The following is a 16,893-nucleotide window of genomic DNA, read 5'->3' as shown; positions in this document are numbered from 1 at the left end:
CTTAGGCCAAATAAATAAATCCTTGCCTAGCCAGGACAAAGAAATAGAAGTTACATCTATGTCAAAAACTTTCTTATGACCTTAGCTAGACTTGAGTGATGTACGAGATCGTTTGAGTGATTTAATGGTTTCTTTTCTTTCCTAGCCTGTGTCTGTCCATTTCCTGTGTCTTCTTTTCCTTTCTCTATCCATAAGAAGCACATTCTTATAAGTTCTTCCACTTGAGGATCTCCCCATATCCAATCTGCCTTCCTTTTCTTTAGCAGACCAGCACCTACACAGAGAAACCAAGACAGACTCCTGACTCCTTAGAACAGCTGGCACAATTCCACTGCAGAGAGTTCTAAAACTAAAAGAGGGGGTGGGGGAAGCACTAAAATTAAAAATCTCAACCCTCCTTAAACTTGTATGAGAATCTCAGAATAACAGAGGGTATATCCCTAACATCCACTGGCTGTCTCTAGACTGGGAGCCAGTGGTTTCCAAATGAATGAATATGCAAACTATTTTTCAATTTCTTCCTCTCATTCCATCAGCAAATAGAATTATTTATACAGCAATATACCCCTATAAATTAGACACAATGGAAGCTAGTGCCCCATTCTAGCACATTCCCTCCACGTTCTCTGTCTTCATCATGCTCTCCACCCCAGCTTCCCATCATACCCCCCTTCTGTTAGCTGTAATGACCCTGCAAACACTAAATGGCATTTGAGTGCATTAAGCAGCAAACTCTCCAGTGACATAGCAATTATGGCTCTGAAATAGATTTGGTGCGTCACGGAAGATAAGGGTTTTGAAAGTTTCTGTTGTGATTATAGCCTGTAACTCCCACAAATAATAGGCTTCAAAATAAGAGGCTGCCAACGGAGCCTTTGTGGCTTTGTCTCAGTGATGGCACGTAAATTGCTATTAATGTCCTAAGTGTACTTGAATATGCCAGTCTTTGGGATGTGGAGTTGGCTCAGTGTCTTTCTTTACGCGGCATGTCATTGTTGGTCTGATAATCCGGGGTAATTGCTGTCTCTTGGATGGTCAGAAAAGTGTAAGAGGTTTAGTTTCCTGTGTGATGGTAAATAGCTTCACGATGCACACCATGAGGGCACGTTTTCAGAAGAGGCTGTGTGTGTTTCATGGGTAGCTGCCGTTCATCGTGGTGATGTGTATACAGTTTCTGAATGTCCCCTTAGTAAATAATAGTCCTGTCAACAAAACCAAAGCAAAACCAAAGGTTACAAAAAGTGAAATGAAGAATTCAGTTCTGTATAGGATCTGATCATTTATAATCAGATCATTTATAATGAGAGTTTGAGTTATCTAGATTTGGCTATATGCGTAAACATAGCCATCTGTTGTCTTATATACCTAATCTTTTGTTTTAGTATAAAGTGCATTTGAAAGTGTGTGATGTGTGTGTGTGTGTGTGTGTGTGTGTGTGTGTGTGTGTGTGTGTATACATTCTTTAGATGTTATGGGTACTTTCTGAACATAGGTTAGCTTACCTAAATATGTGGAAATATAGACACTGTTTAGTATTGTGTTGAAGTGTAAAGTGTGGATGTGTTTTGGTTTGTGAGCTATGTAGAGAGAAGATGTTTATTCAGATATAAATAGAATTCTCTGCACCAAGGCACCTTTATTTAGCTGAATCAAGCTGAGCTTATTTTTCTTTGCCAGGAAATCACAATAACCTTCAGAAAGTTAAATAAAAGCCAACTTTAAATGCTAACCTTTCAAGTCCAGGACTGCTGTATCTCATATTCTTCAACTCCATCTTGCCTTCCTCACTACTTTGCTCTTGTGTTCTGCTCTGTGGGTTCACAAGAGCCTTCAGACCAGCTTCTCTTTCTGCCTTGAAGACTCTTGACCCCACTTTTTACTTGTCTATTTCCTGCTCATGTTCAGGCAGAATTTCCGGAAATCCCAATGGCATCCTTATTTGCTAGTCTCTCATAGTCTTTGTAAGAGGGAAAAAAAAGCTACAGTTCTGTCGATGATTTTATCAAATGTCTATTACCCCCTCACAAAATAGTGAACTTGATGCCCAGTATAGAAGGCCTTAAATAAGTATTGGCAGAACTTAAAACTAAGTGATTACAGTGGGAAAGACATGGTGGTCACATGGAGATTTGTAAAGAGAAATAAAAACCCCACAGGGTTAAATTTCAAAATGAAATATCAGAAAGTCAGTGGCATTCGAACTCTGAGATGGTACGCCTTTAAGAAATCTGCAGCAAAGGGATGACTCTGAAGCTGAGCCTTGAGAGATGACATGGATTTCAAGAGACCAGATATGGACAGGGGCAAATGAAGCTCTCACTTGGTTTTCTGTAGAATAATAAGGGACCTCACTTTTGGCAATGGGAGTTCTATTATCTCTTTGCAGCAGTTTAAACTACAAAAGCTATTGCAGAAACACATCTATTCTTTCCCAGGAATTACTGATTTTATTGCTGATCTTTCTGAACATTATAAATTTTGCACAGCGATATTGTGGAGCTCACGAGGTGATGGTGAGAGCTAGCCATGTATTTGTGGGATATAGTGAAGTCAGCAGGGTCTGGCCTGGTATTAGTGACAGTCAGAAAAGATACTTTCACCTGTCAAAGAGTCATAGACACAGAAATCCCAGAGCTCAAAGCAGTGTAGGATCTAGGCACAAGCTGACCTCTAGAAAACAGGAGAACAGCTAGAGGTTCCAGATTAATACTCTAACTCCATGAGCAAGTAAGTCATCGTCTTAGTCATAAGGGAACTTAGTATCAGAAAATGAAGCAGAAGCTAGGATAGGCTTGGTTGAGATGGCGACAGCCACAAACAAGTTTCTATATGAAGATATCGAATGGAAAGGGTCAAAGTAAGTCAGGCAACAAAACTGATTCTGAATTATCAATGGTGCCAAACCAACTGTGCCAGAATAAAATTTCTTCAAGGAGTGCATGTTATTCTCAGATGGAGGCTGCCAGATTTAGCAAATGAAAATACTGCATGTAGCATAGTTATATGAAGAAATGATTCGTTATCTATATAAAACCTCAATTTAGTGATGTGGACTATATTTTATGTGCCATTCCCACATTGTGAGAGAGATGATAAATCTTCTTGTGGGTCTTGGGCCTAGAAAGAGAAAAAGAAAAGAAAAAACAGCGTGGCAGTGACCTACAGGCCACTTGGAGGCAGGTCTTTCTACCTATTTTTTTTTTTTTTGTCAGTGGTGGGGCCTGAACTCTGGGCCTGGGCGCTGTCCCTCAGCTCTTCAGCTCAAGGCTAGTGCTCTACTACTTGAGCCCCAGCACCACTTCCAGCCTTTTCTGCTTATGTGGTGCTGAGGAATCGAACCCAGTGCCTCATGCATGTAAGGCAAGCACTCTACCACTGAGCCACCTTCCCAGTCCCTCTTTCTACATTTTTGTAGTTCTTATCACACCTAGGGCTGTCATGTGAAGACCATTCAGATTCCAGGTGAGAGTCGGTCCTTCTCCTCAAATCCTTCTTGATATAAGTGTATGATGCGAAGGCACTGTCCCAGGCCAGGACCCAGTGTTAGTCTCCATTGCCCACCCCCACACACACCCAAAAAAGAGCCCAGCAGTCTAAATGCAGTCAGTTATTTGTTTGCAACAAGCTACAAAGTACCAGATTCTTCATTAGCAATTTAATAGGAAAAAATTTACTGCATAAATGGTGAAAGTTACCTAGAAATTTAGCCCTGCTTCTAAGCATTGTCTCTTGAAAATGTTCAAAATGTATAAAGCTTTATTCTTACCATTAGATAGAATCGTGTAGTTTGGGAACCTGATACCATATACCTCTTCTCAGTGAAGGAAGGATGGTACAGTGCCCTAGAAATGCTTATTTACTTTCTTCTAATGTGCCTCCATGAGATGTTGATCAAGACTTGTGGTGGATCAGACACTGTGGGATAAAAGATAAATTCTATAGCTCTATTCTCATGGACCAGTAGAAGAGACTCACAATCAAGGCAAATGTGAGGCAGGTGTTGTGATGAGGTCTATCTACAGAACTGACAGGCCTACAGGAAAAGACACATTGGATGTAAGGATGATCATTAAACTCAGTCTTGAAAAAGATCCACAGTGTCACTGAATGCAATTAGATGAATGAGAACAAGGTTCAAGAGAAAATGTAGCCCAGATGATCTGTTACGGGAATTTCTCAGTAGCCTGGCATAGTTGGAAGTGGTAAATGAGAGTGTTGCCTTGGGGAGTAAGCAAAGTTCAGGTTTTTATAGATTTGGTGAGAACAGTTAACCTTATTTTGAAGGCAATGGGGAACTGTTGAATGTTTAAACCAGGGAGAGAAATAATGTGCATTTTTGAGATCTCTGCCAGTATCAGCAGAGTTAGGCTTAGAGGAACACAGGTTGGACCCAGGTGTTAACCATGGTGAAATTTTGAATTAGTAAATGACTCATAAGTAACTTTCCAATACTATCTTTTCATCCCCCAAAGAGGTGTCTGTTAGTAAGTGTTCACCATGAATTTTTAGAAAATGTTAAGCTATCAAGAAAACAGAGTCCTTCTAGCTTGATATAAAAGTGATGAGCCAAGTGCTGGTGGCTTATGCATATAATCCTAGCTACTCAGGAAGCTGAGATCTGAGGACTGTAAGTCAAAGCCAGCCTAGCAGAAAAGTCCTCATGATACTCTTATCTCCAATTAGCCACTCAAAATACAGAAGTGGTGCTGTGGCTTAAACTGGTAGAGCACTAGCCTTGAGCAAAAAGAGTTCAAAGACAGTGACCAGGCCCTGAGTTGAAGCCCCACAACCAACAATAAAACAAAAATAAACAAACAAAAAAGATGAGCAAGGCGCAGATGGTTCATGATTGCAATCCTGGCTACTAAGGAGGGTGAGATCTGAGGATTGTGGTTCAAAACCAGCCTGAGCAGTAGAGTCCCTGAGACTCTTAATGATGAATTAAGCAGGAAAAAAATAAGTAATTAAATAAATAAACAAACAAACAGAAGTGGATCTGTAGATGAAGTGGTAGAGCACTAGCCTTGAGCAAAAAAGCTCAGGGATAGCACCCAGGGCCTGAGTTCAAGTCCCAGGACAAGTACCACCCCCTACCAAAGAAGCTAGGTAGGGTAGCATGCGTGTGTAATCTCAGCATTTGGGAGACTGGCAAGATGAAGTCAAGTTTAAGGCCAGCCTAAGTTACATAGGGAGATTCTATCTAAAAAGGAGGGAGACAGGGTGTGAGGAGAGAGGAATGGATAGAGGTGGTGAGGAAAGGTGAAAAGAGGAGAGGAGAGAGAAGAAAATAACAGATGACAGATGCAGGGTGGGACCTGTGTGTGAGTTGAGGTCTCTGGGATAAATAGCTGTGAGTGGGTGTGTGTGTGTATGTGTGTGTGCGCACATGCATGTGCACGTGTGTGTGAGTGGTGTGTGGTTGTGCGCGTGCACGTGCATGTGCACGTGTGTGTGCGCACGTGCATGTGCACATGTGTGTGAGTGTGTATTGTGCACACACGCACACATGCATAAAAAGGGAGAAGGGGTGCATCAGTGCTCCTTTGTTTTGCTTCCCGGCTTGCCCTACTGGCCTGGGTGATTGAGGGCCTGGAGCACGTACACCTTCTCACCCATGCTGAAGGCATCTCTGTAATGGCATCTGGCCCATATGCAGATCTAGCTCAACTCACTGCTGACATCAGCCAGTTTGTGGCACCTCAGCGTATTTCTGGGTTGCAAATGAGAGTTTCTTAGTGCCAGGCTCGCTTGGGCTGTCACATCAGGTGATGAATTCTCTGCATCAATGATGTGCTGCTAAGGTAAGCGCAGAGGAACAGCGGGAAGAAGAAGAGATGGGACAGGCACTTCTCAGTCCAGCAGCCACTGCTTTGGGCTAAAAGCTCTACAGGATCCACAACAGTCTGGGAGAGGCACAGGCTGCACTGTAAAGAGAAATCAGGGCTTCTGTTGCCACTCCACTTCACCAGAAGCCTAGGAGGTTTTCTTACCTGCCACTGTCCCAGCATTGGCTTGGGAGCTAGCATTTTCCACCTCCTCAGACAGGGTTTTCTCCTTTAGATGGATAACTTCTAAGAATCTAATTAGGGACCAGATTTATCAGAGAAGACAGATTTATCAGAGAATAGTCATTTTGTGTGTTTTCTAAACAAATACCTTCTATCTGTATTCTGAAAAACCCAGGTTTTCTTATGTTAGAAATCTTAGAAATCGTTCCAATTTTGTTGCATTCTCTTAACATTTCCCACAATGAAGTTGTTAAGGCCTTAAGGCCTCACCTAGTGGATTTAAAGGGGGATTGGGTCATGCTTCCCAGATACAGAATTTCCTGCAAAACTCTTTGCAAATTATTGACTCTCTTCCATTGAGAATGTTTTCAGAAATTAAAAGAATGCATTTGATTTTTCAGATTTTACCTCCTACTCCTGAAACTTCTCAGGGTGGTTTCAAACATGAGCATTTTGAAGAGCATGTCCATTATTAAGGATGCTTTGAAGGAGGAAGTCTGGATGCAAGTATTATTTCCTGCCATTCTCACACTGTCCTTAATGAGAGCATCTACTCTGTGCCCAGAGATAAATAAACACACAAAGACGGAGCTTCCTACTTAATATTCACCCGCAGTCAAGAAAGGGGGAAGAAATTGCTCCCCAGGGTTAGCGTGGCAGTAAGCGAGGTCAGCTGTTTCCCAAGATGGTACAGCCTCTGAACGTCTTCCATTAAAGCTGGAATGATACAGCTGAAGCAGCCAGAGTGATTTACGGTAAACCCAGTGAAGTCGGGTTTGCTCACAGTTTCTGATCCTGTGAAGGTTTTAACAGCCACAGCAACAGACAGTGTACCATTTTATAAAGTACCCCTAGAGAAAAGACACACATGCTTACTCTACAAAGTACTTGTGTTTGTCTATAAACCTCACAGAGTACCATTTCCTAAATTTGGCAAGAAATAGTGGGTCGTAGTGTTTGGGGGCAGAGTATATTGCTTGGGCCACAAGGCTCCACAGGAATTTGGAAGTCTTAGTGCTAACATGCAAGAGTCTTAGGCACACTGATATAAGAAATCACCAAATCTGAATGTGTGTGTGTGTGTGTGTGTGTGTGTGTGTGTGTGTGTGTGTGTGTGTGTGTGTGTGTGTGTGTGTGCTGCCTGATGAATGGATTGGGTGACACAACAGCTATGGCTCTTTAGTATCTGTGTACTTATTATTAACAGCATGTTTTGTATATTCTTCACTGGGCCAAGTAGCATAATTAAAATGTTAGTTTTGATATCAGATTGAACTAATTCTGTGTCTACCATCTGTGAGGTCTTCATACCCTCCAGCATCTTGCACACTGGTCTGAGAAAATAGAACTTTTGAAGAAAGAATTCAAATGTCTTCTATTTGAATTTTTCAGTCCAGGGATAACATACACACATGTGAATGCACATATGTGCACTTAGAATATCTGGGCAGTATAGACTGCCATGCCAACCCTTTTGCAATGAAACAGCACAGGGCTAATTGGCATTACCAATGTCTTCACCAGAGACATCACTTAATACTATTTAGATGGAATTAGAATGTGACTGGACCACAGTATAGTGTAGTTTATGCAGTAAAGTTCCCTGTGCCATGCTTGTTCTTCTAGAACCTCTATCTTTGTTTGTCTCATAGCAGGTGACCCTGAGAATGTGTGACTTTCATTCTCTATTACTAGTACCTTGCCCTGCTTCATGTCATTGAACCTAAAGAACCTTTGCACCTTCCTTTAAAATTCTATAGTATGCAGCCAACACACATACCACACTCACACCTTATAAATACCTACATACCTGTCTATCTGTTGATCTGACTATCTAAATATCTGGTAAACACAAACATAAAATACTATCAGGATAGGCAAATATCAAAATGCTCACAGTAATTATTTTCAAGTAGTAGAATTAGGGGTGTTGAATGAGTATTTAGTTTTTTTATGCTTTTCTATTTTGTAAATATTATAAGCTAAACATACCTTGTTGTTTCAGTTTACTATTATCAGTCAGCCTAAAATGGTATAACAATACATATAACATATGTATATATAACATATAACATAAGTATATATGTATGTGTGTATGTATATATATATATATATATATATATATATATTCTTGGTAAAAAGGGAGAATAAGCTATCGCCCCATGACAAATCTGTGTCTGAATTAATTATTTTCTTGATATGGATTATATTACACAGAGTCATGGCCTCCAAAATCTGGAAAAGCTTTCTGTTAGGAAGGAAAGAATTCTGATTTTTTCCCTCACTATTTGTTATGGAAGCTCCCTACCACAAAAGAGGGGGAGGCGTCCTCCTACAGAGAAAGGAGAAATTGCCAGCCTGCATTAGGAGGTGGGCCATGGGAGCTCAGAGTAGTCATTCAGAAACCCACAGTGGAAAAGAGGTGGTCTTTGCACTTCCTATGATCAGCGTTTGCTTCTGGGTCTCTAGATCTGCTCCTTAGTAAGGAGAAGACCAAACCTATCGTTATTTTAAAGTGATTGCAGGAGCTGCTCTGAATTAAGTGTCACTTTCCTGGGAAAATTGGAGCATCCTTGAAGAGATGCAATGCAAAAGAAAGCCAAGTGGCTTTAAGGGGGCAGAAATAGGGAGCCTAAACTCAAAAGTTAGGAGGCCTGTGTTCTGTCTCAGCCATGGCCAGGAAGCCTGCTTTTCTATTAAATTTCTGCCCCCTGTGAATGAAATGTGAGCAAACATTGGTTAGCACCTGTTAAGTGCCAGACATTCTCCTTCATATTGTGGAATATGTAAGAGTAGAAATGGTGCTCACTCCCAGATGAAAATGATAATACCTGCCCATTCTACTCCAAACTTTGCAAAGAATAAAATGAGAGGAGAGTGCAGTAGAAAATATCTTAGTAGGAATATCTAAGACTTGGTCTGTTCAACATTATAATTTCCAGAGTTGAGAACCTAATGATTGGGGATGGCAAGTGATTTTGGTGCAATTATTTCAGTGTTTTAGAACATATAAACAACTTTGAAAGCTATACCATGAAAACAGCCACAGCAAGTCTTTCAACTATTTTAGTTTGGAGGTGGTTTTGTTTTTTTGAAAGGGTGGGTCATTAAACAAATCCTTTTAGAGCAAATGCATTATTTGACTGCTTCTGAATCTAGAGCTTCAGAGAAATTACCCCCAAATGTTAATCAAGCTTATAATTTTCATCTCCCAACCTCTGCAATGCATTCACAAAGACCTATCTTCTTGGTTGGTCTTGTATATCCTGTTTTACCTGAATTCACCACCCCCCATAAATCTCTTCTCAAGAGCATCTTCTCTATGAGATGCAGTAGCTAAAGATGTTTCAACAATGTGTGACAAGACCCTCACTGACCCTTTGTAACAGGGGGCATTGCCATTCTTGTCCTTGGGTTATATAGTACAAAGGGCTGTCCTTTGGGTCATATAGTACATTCATGGGCTTCTCTTACCCTCTTGAGAACATGGACCATATCTCACTTATCAGAATATATTCAAGAGCTTCTAGTCCAGAACTTTGCATAGAACAGGGACCTAGAATCCCATAGGCACATGGAATACACAGAAATAGAAAGGACCTCAGAATGCATTTGGGCCAATCTTATTTCCCAAAATGGGAGCTCATGGCCAAAATGTGAAGATCTAGATGTGAAGGTCTCTCCATTATTGGTAACAACCAGCTGGTGCCAGTGTCAGAAGCAAAATACAAAACCAACTCAAAGTACAAAAACCTCTCTGGATCTGCAGAACAGCTATCATTTTCCTGATGGCTAGGACAGAATTACAAAGTCTTTGAGAAATGTAAACACATTACCCAAGTGGGAGACATAAACATTGGATCCAGAGGCTTATTCGAAGGAGCTGAACTTATCAGAGGGTGGGGGAACATTATCACCCACAATGATAGCTATCTATTCAATGAGTGTTCCAGTGTGCCAGGCACTTTGCTAGGCCCTCATTGTCATTGTCTGCTCAAAACGGCCACCCGATGGCAGAGAACTGACTTCTCTCCCTTTTTCCCTTCTAGGCTAATGGAGGTTGGCAGGATGCTACTACCCCTTCATCAGTGACCTCCCCTACAGAAGGCCCTGGCAGTGTTCACTCTGATACCTCCAACTGATCTCCCAGCAATCGCATCCCGGCTGACCCTGGGCCCCAGTTGGGGCAGGGGCAGGAGGGAGGGTTTCTCTCCCAACGCTGAAGCGGTCAGACTGGAGGTCGAAGCAATCAGCAAACACAATAAGAGTCTCCTTCTCTTCTCTTCTTTGGGATGCTATTTCAGCCAATCTGGACACTTCTTTATACTCTCTTCCCTTTTGTTTTTTGTTTTGTTTTGTTTTGTTTTTTCTGGGTAGAAGCCACCCTTCCCTGCCTTCAACTGTCAGCCTGGTTTTCATCATCTTCCCTGTCCCCTGCCCTCTGTGCTAGACTTCCGGGGTCCCTGTCCTCTATTACATCACTGAAGGATATTTTTAACAATTAGGAGAATTTAAAGATGAAAAAAATCCACAGAGAAAAAATAATAATAATAAAAGTCTTTGTATGTTTTCATGCTGGTGGTTTGAGGAGCCAAATTTACCTCACTCTGATCCCTCATCCCTACGTTAACAGGAAATCCCTCTCTGTCTCTCTTGTTGCTCTCACTACCTCTTAACCAGGAATATGCCACATTGCCCTACTCATTCCAGATCACTCTCCTCCTCTTTGTTCCTCCTCCCCGGGGACAACACTTACTGAAATACTTTCTTCTGCTTCCTTCTGGTCCTAGGTATTTCTTTGGGACTGCTGGGCTTGTAAAAAGTGCCACATTTTCCAGTTTCAGCTCTACTAGGTTGCTTCCCAGTCAAGAAGTCAGGCAGCAAGGGAGGGTAGAAGGAAGAGTAGGACAGGATTCTTCTGGCTTTCTCATCTTCCTAACCACAGCTCTTGGTTTCAGAGGTACAATCTTTGGAGACCATTCAACACTTAGGTAACAGTGTTCAGAACCTACTGCAAACCAGGTTTAGCATAGTGCTAAATGCTACATCAGCTAAGACTAGAAGCACCTGATCGTGACAAGCTTTAACTATCCCTCCATACGCATGCACACACATGCACACAAACACACATTTAGACACATGCACACTCTCACATGCTCTCTTTCTAAAGATGTCACACACAAATACATACATTAGTAATGACAGCACTCTGCCTGACAAGCTTGAGAAAGGGAAAGGAATGATCTTCAGAGTGAAAGTCACCCATATGGAGAAGCCTGGGGCTTTTAGACCCTGTAGACATAAACTTACCAGAATGGCATGCCCATGACTTTACTGTGATGAAGGCCAGGTCTCCAGCATAAAGTAATCCTGTCCACCCCACCTCAGGGAACTACAGAAAGTACTTCCAATGTCTATCATGGATTTGGTTTTTTTGTTTTGTTTTTGTTTTTGTATTTAGGCACAGTGCATTATCCAAAATGTTATACTGTACCACGTTCTTGACCTTGGTCTCTTCCTCTGGAGGAGTGTTGTAAGAACATGGTTTAGGTGAGCTTATAGCTAGCTTAATTTGAAGACATGAGGGTTGTGAGAAAGGGGCCATAATGTTTTCACTGAAAACATCATGTTAATTTGTGCTCACTGAGATTGTGTAACAAACCTGTATCCAATGGAAAGCTATTCTCAAATTCCACCTGAGCTAACATTCTTGAGAGCCATTTCAGCCAGCAATAAAGATCGCAGCTTTGCCTAGTTGAGTCAGTGGGAGGTGGATGGATCTCTTGGTGCAATTTCTTCATCTATAAACTGAGGTTTGCTATGCAGAACCCTCTGCATAAAAGGGTTTGTAAAAAAAAAAAAGATTTTGTTCATTTTCAATAGTTAAGCAGGTTCATGGTTTGTCAGGACAATAATTGATTTTCTTGATCCAAATTCTGGTTACCATCAGTACCCAGATGTCATCACCATGCTGACGAGGGGTTGGGGCGGGGGGAAGACTTGTTTTGTTTGATTTAATTTTGGTGTTTGGTTTCTTAAGAAAGAGAAAAACCTCAAACTAGAAAAAGTAGTGTCTGGTTCTGTTTGTCTTTGAATCCCATATGTGGCCTTGCAAAGTACCTGTCCTCTAGCACATTTGCTCCCCTTGAGAGGCTTCCAGAAGGAGGTGCCAGACCCTAAGGGCCAAGGATGGCTAGTCAACAAAGTCATGAAATTCTGCATGGTACTTCAGTAATGTGCATTTGGGGGAACCAGGGATACTACCTAAACAATTTTTAGAAATGTGTATGTGGATGAAATGGCAAAAATGACAAAAAATGAAAGCATATCTAGATGATCAAGGCCACTAGAAAGTCCATGCCTACTAAATTGTGGCATAGTCACAACAGGTCTAGATCAATCTGGTTTCTAGAAGAAACATCTTTGGGACAACTCTTTAGTGATGAGAACCAGAAGAGAAGTTTTTCTCAGTGGCAGGAATATATTGAAACTATTCACACAGGAATATGCTTGAGTCACCTCACTTGATCAGGACAAAGTACAAAAGAAAAAAAAGACAACAATCAAAACACACAAGGGAAACAAAAAGAATGGCTCCAGATCTAGATTGAATGTCACTTCTTCACTTCATGGGACAAAAAGAAATCAGAGCAGTGCTACATTTGCAGACAGTTCTCTTTCCCTTCCCAGCAGTACTTTTCAGCAATCACCTTACACAGCACCTCACTTAGGGGTCTCCTTTGTACCTACAATCTCCTTTGCAAAGTACTCTGTCACTTCCAACATGGCGGCAGCCATGTGCTTTCTCTGCATTATGCTAGACCTGAGAATACTGGCAGGCTAATTGTGTGGATGGGAAGAGCATGTCTCTGGAAATAACTTCCTGGAATTCATATCAGCTCAACTCCAGACACCCAAGCTGTACCCCAGGATTCCTTCATTTTCTAATGGAAGTGGGGGAACTCCCATTTTCTCTGACAGCAAATTTCCCCAGGTGAATGATTCTAGACTTTGGGTTTGCCCACTTTGGAACTCTTCATTACATCTTACCCCTCATCCCTAACTCCTTCCCCTGGAGTGGAATAGACTCCAGTGCAGTACTTAAGCTCACTGGCCCCTTGTTTAAAGTTTATTTTTCCTCTTGCTGTTGTGGTTGTTTTTAATTTGCTGGTTGCCTCTTCTCACATCTTTCTTTTTCCTCACTTTACTTCTGCTCTTTATTTTTCTGCCCAGAAAAACCTGACTTCGATACCAAAAAAGATGAAACTACAGAAATTCAAATTTAAAAGAAAAAACTGAAAAAAAAACAAAAAAAATACTCAACGATTCTTTCAGCTTTATTAACATTTTCCATTGTTTTCTTGCGACTTGTGTCTTGTTCTTTGTAGTATTGATTGAACATTTGATAATGAATGTTCTTGTATATTCAGATAAAAGAAAAAAACCAAAAAAGCGGTCTGAATTTAATAGTGTTTATAATAAAAAAAAATTTTAAAAAATGACCCTCCTTACAGCACGTAAAACAGGATGGGGAATTTACCCCTTCTTTCTGTGACCATTGCACCATGCATCATTCCTGCATTCGTTTTTAACACCAAACTACCTACATTCATTTCCCCCATTTTTCTTTTATTTTCTTGCATTTGTGAATTAGTTCAAGAATGCTAGAAAAGTGTCGAGTTGTGCACATCCATTTCCTGTTTCACAATGTTTAAAAGTGACGGTAATTCATTTTGTAAACTTAAAAAAAAAAAGGTTGGAATAGTGAGCATATAGGTACAACCTAACACGTTATTATGTTTATTAACTTTGAGACCCAAGAATAAATTCTTTTCTTTTCTTTATTCATGCTCTTAAAAAAATACAAAAAAAGGTTTAGTTTTGTGTTATTTTTGGTTTGTTTATTTGAGTGGGGAGGGCTTTTTTAATTGTCAGGATTATAATCTTGCTGTTTTTATTCCTTAAATATGTATACAAGGTGATGTGAAAAGATGACATGGTAGAGTAGGCTTTCCTTGTTCTACTTTGCTTCAGAATTCAGTTGATGTCAATGATAATAATAAAGCCCACGTGGACATCTCCCCGCTTATCTGTGTTTCCAGAGTACTGACACTCTTGCAGTTCCTCAGAAATATAATCAGGGACTTGCTTCTACTTTTGGCTTTTCAAAAATTCAAGTACTCAGCCCAAAGTATCTTCTTATACTGTAAGAAAAGGGTTTTGCCTTTGTTGATTCTGAATGTCAAAATCAAGTGCTTTCTTTCTCCCCAATTGATAACATTCCATGAGAGGCCTGTTCTGACTACACAGGATTTTTCTTCTAGAAGAATCCACAAGAGGTACTGGTATGATGAACACTACTGGAATCAGATGCTGTGTCCAGTCAGGCTGCTGATTCTGAATGAAGAGTTGGTGAAAAATTAAGCCAGACTTGATGCTGTAGATTTCATGCTCAGAAATTAAGTTTGGTGTGCTGAAGTCCTCTGAATTAAATGGCTGCTTAAAGCTGGCTTGATTTGGAATGTTTTTATTAGTTAAAGGAATAAAGAAAGCAATAATGTCTGGGGGGGGGAACAAAACAATTTTAGACACTACTCATTGAATAAGTTATATGGTCAGAAAGCTAGAATTTCTGTCAGAAAAGTGAAGAAAGAATGTTGAGTGGTTGTGGAATGCTTCAGGAAGCATTTTCCACCCCAACGCTGAGCTCTTGTTTGTAAATTCTAACAAAATAATAAGGAGCTTTTCACATCACCTTTGTGGTTTCAATCCCTGGCTCAAAGCTTTTCAGAAACCTCTGGGTTTTTTTTTTTTGTAAACTTTCTTTCCCTATTGTTAAAATAAAAACATTGAATATCCCTCCTCACCTGCCTTTCTCTCTTACTTCTTTTCTTTCATTTTAGCATTTTCATTTTGAAGTGCTTTTCTTTGGTTGTTGATTTTATTTCCCTCTTCCTCTCCCCTCCTTTTTTCTTGTTATTCAGAGTATAAACCTGCAAAGCTCTGCTCTGTTTTGGTTTTGAAAGTTTAAGCTTTTCTGCTTCTGTGAGAGCACAGGCTTCTGGCCCTTTTGATTCCAACTGAACTTTTTGTGTTCTCTAATGATACTAACACGGTGTAGGTTTTACAGTCTCCTAATTTGTACTGGTAATGCATATTCCAAATAAATAGTTTCTTTTGTTGCAAAAATATCTACATACTTGTATTTTGTGCAAATTTCTTTTTTTATATCTAGCAACTTTTCTTCTTCAAATAGATGTGGGTTAGCATGGAGTATATTTTAAATTATTTCCCTAGTCAACAGTCTACATACTGTGGCAGTGTGACAAAGGACTCATGGGTCACCTACCTCACCAGGAAGGAGAAATGGAACAAAAGGGAGGCGAAGGGAGAGGAATGAAGGAAAGAAGGAAGGAAGAAGGACTAGCTTCTGGTCAAAAGTAGCTGTTTTACTGGAGAGAAAGGCATTCCATCTTGTAACATGAATTCTAAGTTTCTTAGTCAAGGCTATTTGCCAAGTGGTTCTCCTTTCCTTTTCTTTATCTGTACTTATCTGATCATAAGGAAAATTGTGGTTCACAAGAGATGTATCAACAAAGGAACCTAGATCACAGATAACACTCAAGGTTTGTCTGCACTGCCGTTGGGCCCCTGATCTTCATGGTTGCAGACTTGCAGAATTGGAATCTCAAGTGTTCTAGCCTCCATGCTCAGGTCTGTGCCAACCTTCAGCATTATGTTCCCCTCTGTGGAAGGATATGGAACGTCTTGTCTGGTTATTGACAGATTGTTGGTCTAAATGACCATTGCTCTCTGATTTTCATGCTTCAATCCCCTAAGAGTTCTGGATGCCCTATGAGGCAGGTATGTATTGAATGTTGAGATACCAAACACTCTCTCATTCCAATCATAATTCTAATCAATAGAAACTAGATCAAAGAAATGAAAAGCCAACAGTTATTATTTCTATTAATCTATAAATTGTTACCAATAATTTCAAAAGGATACATCTCTCTGCTTATGATTTGGCAAGTGATGGCCAGGGACCAAAGCAGAAGCCTCATGTTTTTGTTCATCTGTTTTAAATACAAGGATACATTTGTAAATGCAAGGTGGGTTTTGACTACTTCCTTTTCCAGCTGAGAATTGTGGACTAACCCACCTAGTTCATTACATAGAATGGTACAAATCTACTTCTTCCTAACATAATAGCTTAAGACACTGCTCCTAGTCATAACGTCTCCTCTCCACGTAATGACTCAAGGTTCAGCTTTTCCTCTTGGTGGCTCATTCATCCAGGAATGTTTAGGCAGCCAAAGGAGACAGTAGAAAGGAAGCTTACTCAATTCTTGAACACCTTGACCAAGACTTTTCTTCCACTTATATTCTGAAATACAAGCACTAGGGGTAGGAGTGAAGCTAGAACCACAAACTCTGACAAGATAAGCAATAAATCCACACAACAATTTTTGGATAACTGGCCTAGTGACCAAAAGGGTAACCTGATAGCAAAGGGCAAGTCCATGTGGCAATATCATTGAGTGGACACATTCCAGTGAAAGCATTTCTATTAACATTGCAGACATAGCTTTATTACTCAAGAGAGTAAACACTAGTACCTTTTTTATAATAAAAAATGTGGGGATAAAAGAGAAGCAACCTATTTTCTCCGACATTTTTTTTCTGAACTTAGGCCTTGGCATCAAGCCTGTGGCTACTACAATTGCCATGTATACAGATAACCTTGTGCTGCCTTCAGGGGTCACACTCGGGTTCATATTGCTGTATCACAGGATCAAGTCTGCGATGGCCAAAAGTCAACTCAGAGAGTTTAGGCCCTGTATTAGTTTTATTTTGTTTCTCTCACAAAATCTCTAACATTGTA

At 40.4% G+C, this 16,893-nt stretch overlaps 1 protein-coding gene across 6 annotated transcripts in view; it reads left to right on the top strand.

The window, feature by feature from the left end:
- The window catches only part of Pbx1 (PBX homeobox 1), a 297,696-nt gene that overhangs the window by 255,768 nt on the left and 25,035 nt on the right, over positions 1–16,893 (top strand). Inside the window, exons 9-10 of one of the 6 annotated variants that reach the window (XM_070034192.1) lie at positions 6,410–6,511; positions 10,058–10,125. The exons of 2 other annotated variants lie outside the window; for them this stretch is intronic. In XM_070034192.1, the coding sequence (XP_069890293.1) occupies positions 6,410–6,484 (75 nt within the window). In that variant the 3' untranslated portion in view covers positions 6,485–6,511; positions 10,058–10,125. Of the gene's footprint in view, positions 1–6,409; positions 6,512–10,057; positions 15,204–16,893 lie in introns of those variants that run through there. 3 more of the 6 variants (XM_070034191.1, XM_070034194.1, XM_070034195.1) reach the window with 3 other exon arrangements.

The sequence above is a fragment of the Dipodomys merriami genome, unplaced genomic scaffold (assembly GCF_024711535.1).
Source record: "Dipodomys merriami isolate MVZ:Mamm:240054 unplaced genomic scaffold, mDipMer1.0.p SCAF_24, whole genome shotgun sequence".
NCBI classification, from domain to species: Eukaryota; Metazoa; Chordata; class Mammalia; order Rodentia; family Heteromyidae; genus Dipodomys; species Dipodomys merriami.
The sequence above is the reverse complement of the archived record's forward strand: the minus strand, read 5'-3'. Positions and strand labels throughout refer to the sequence as shown.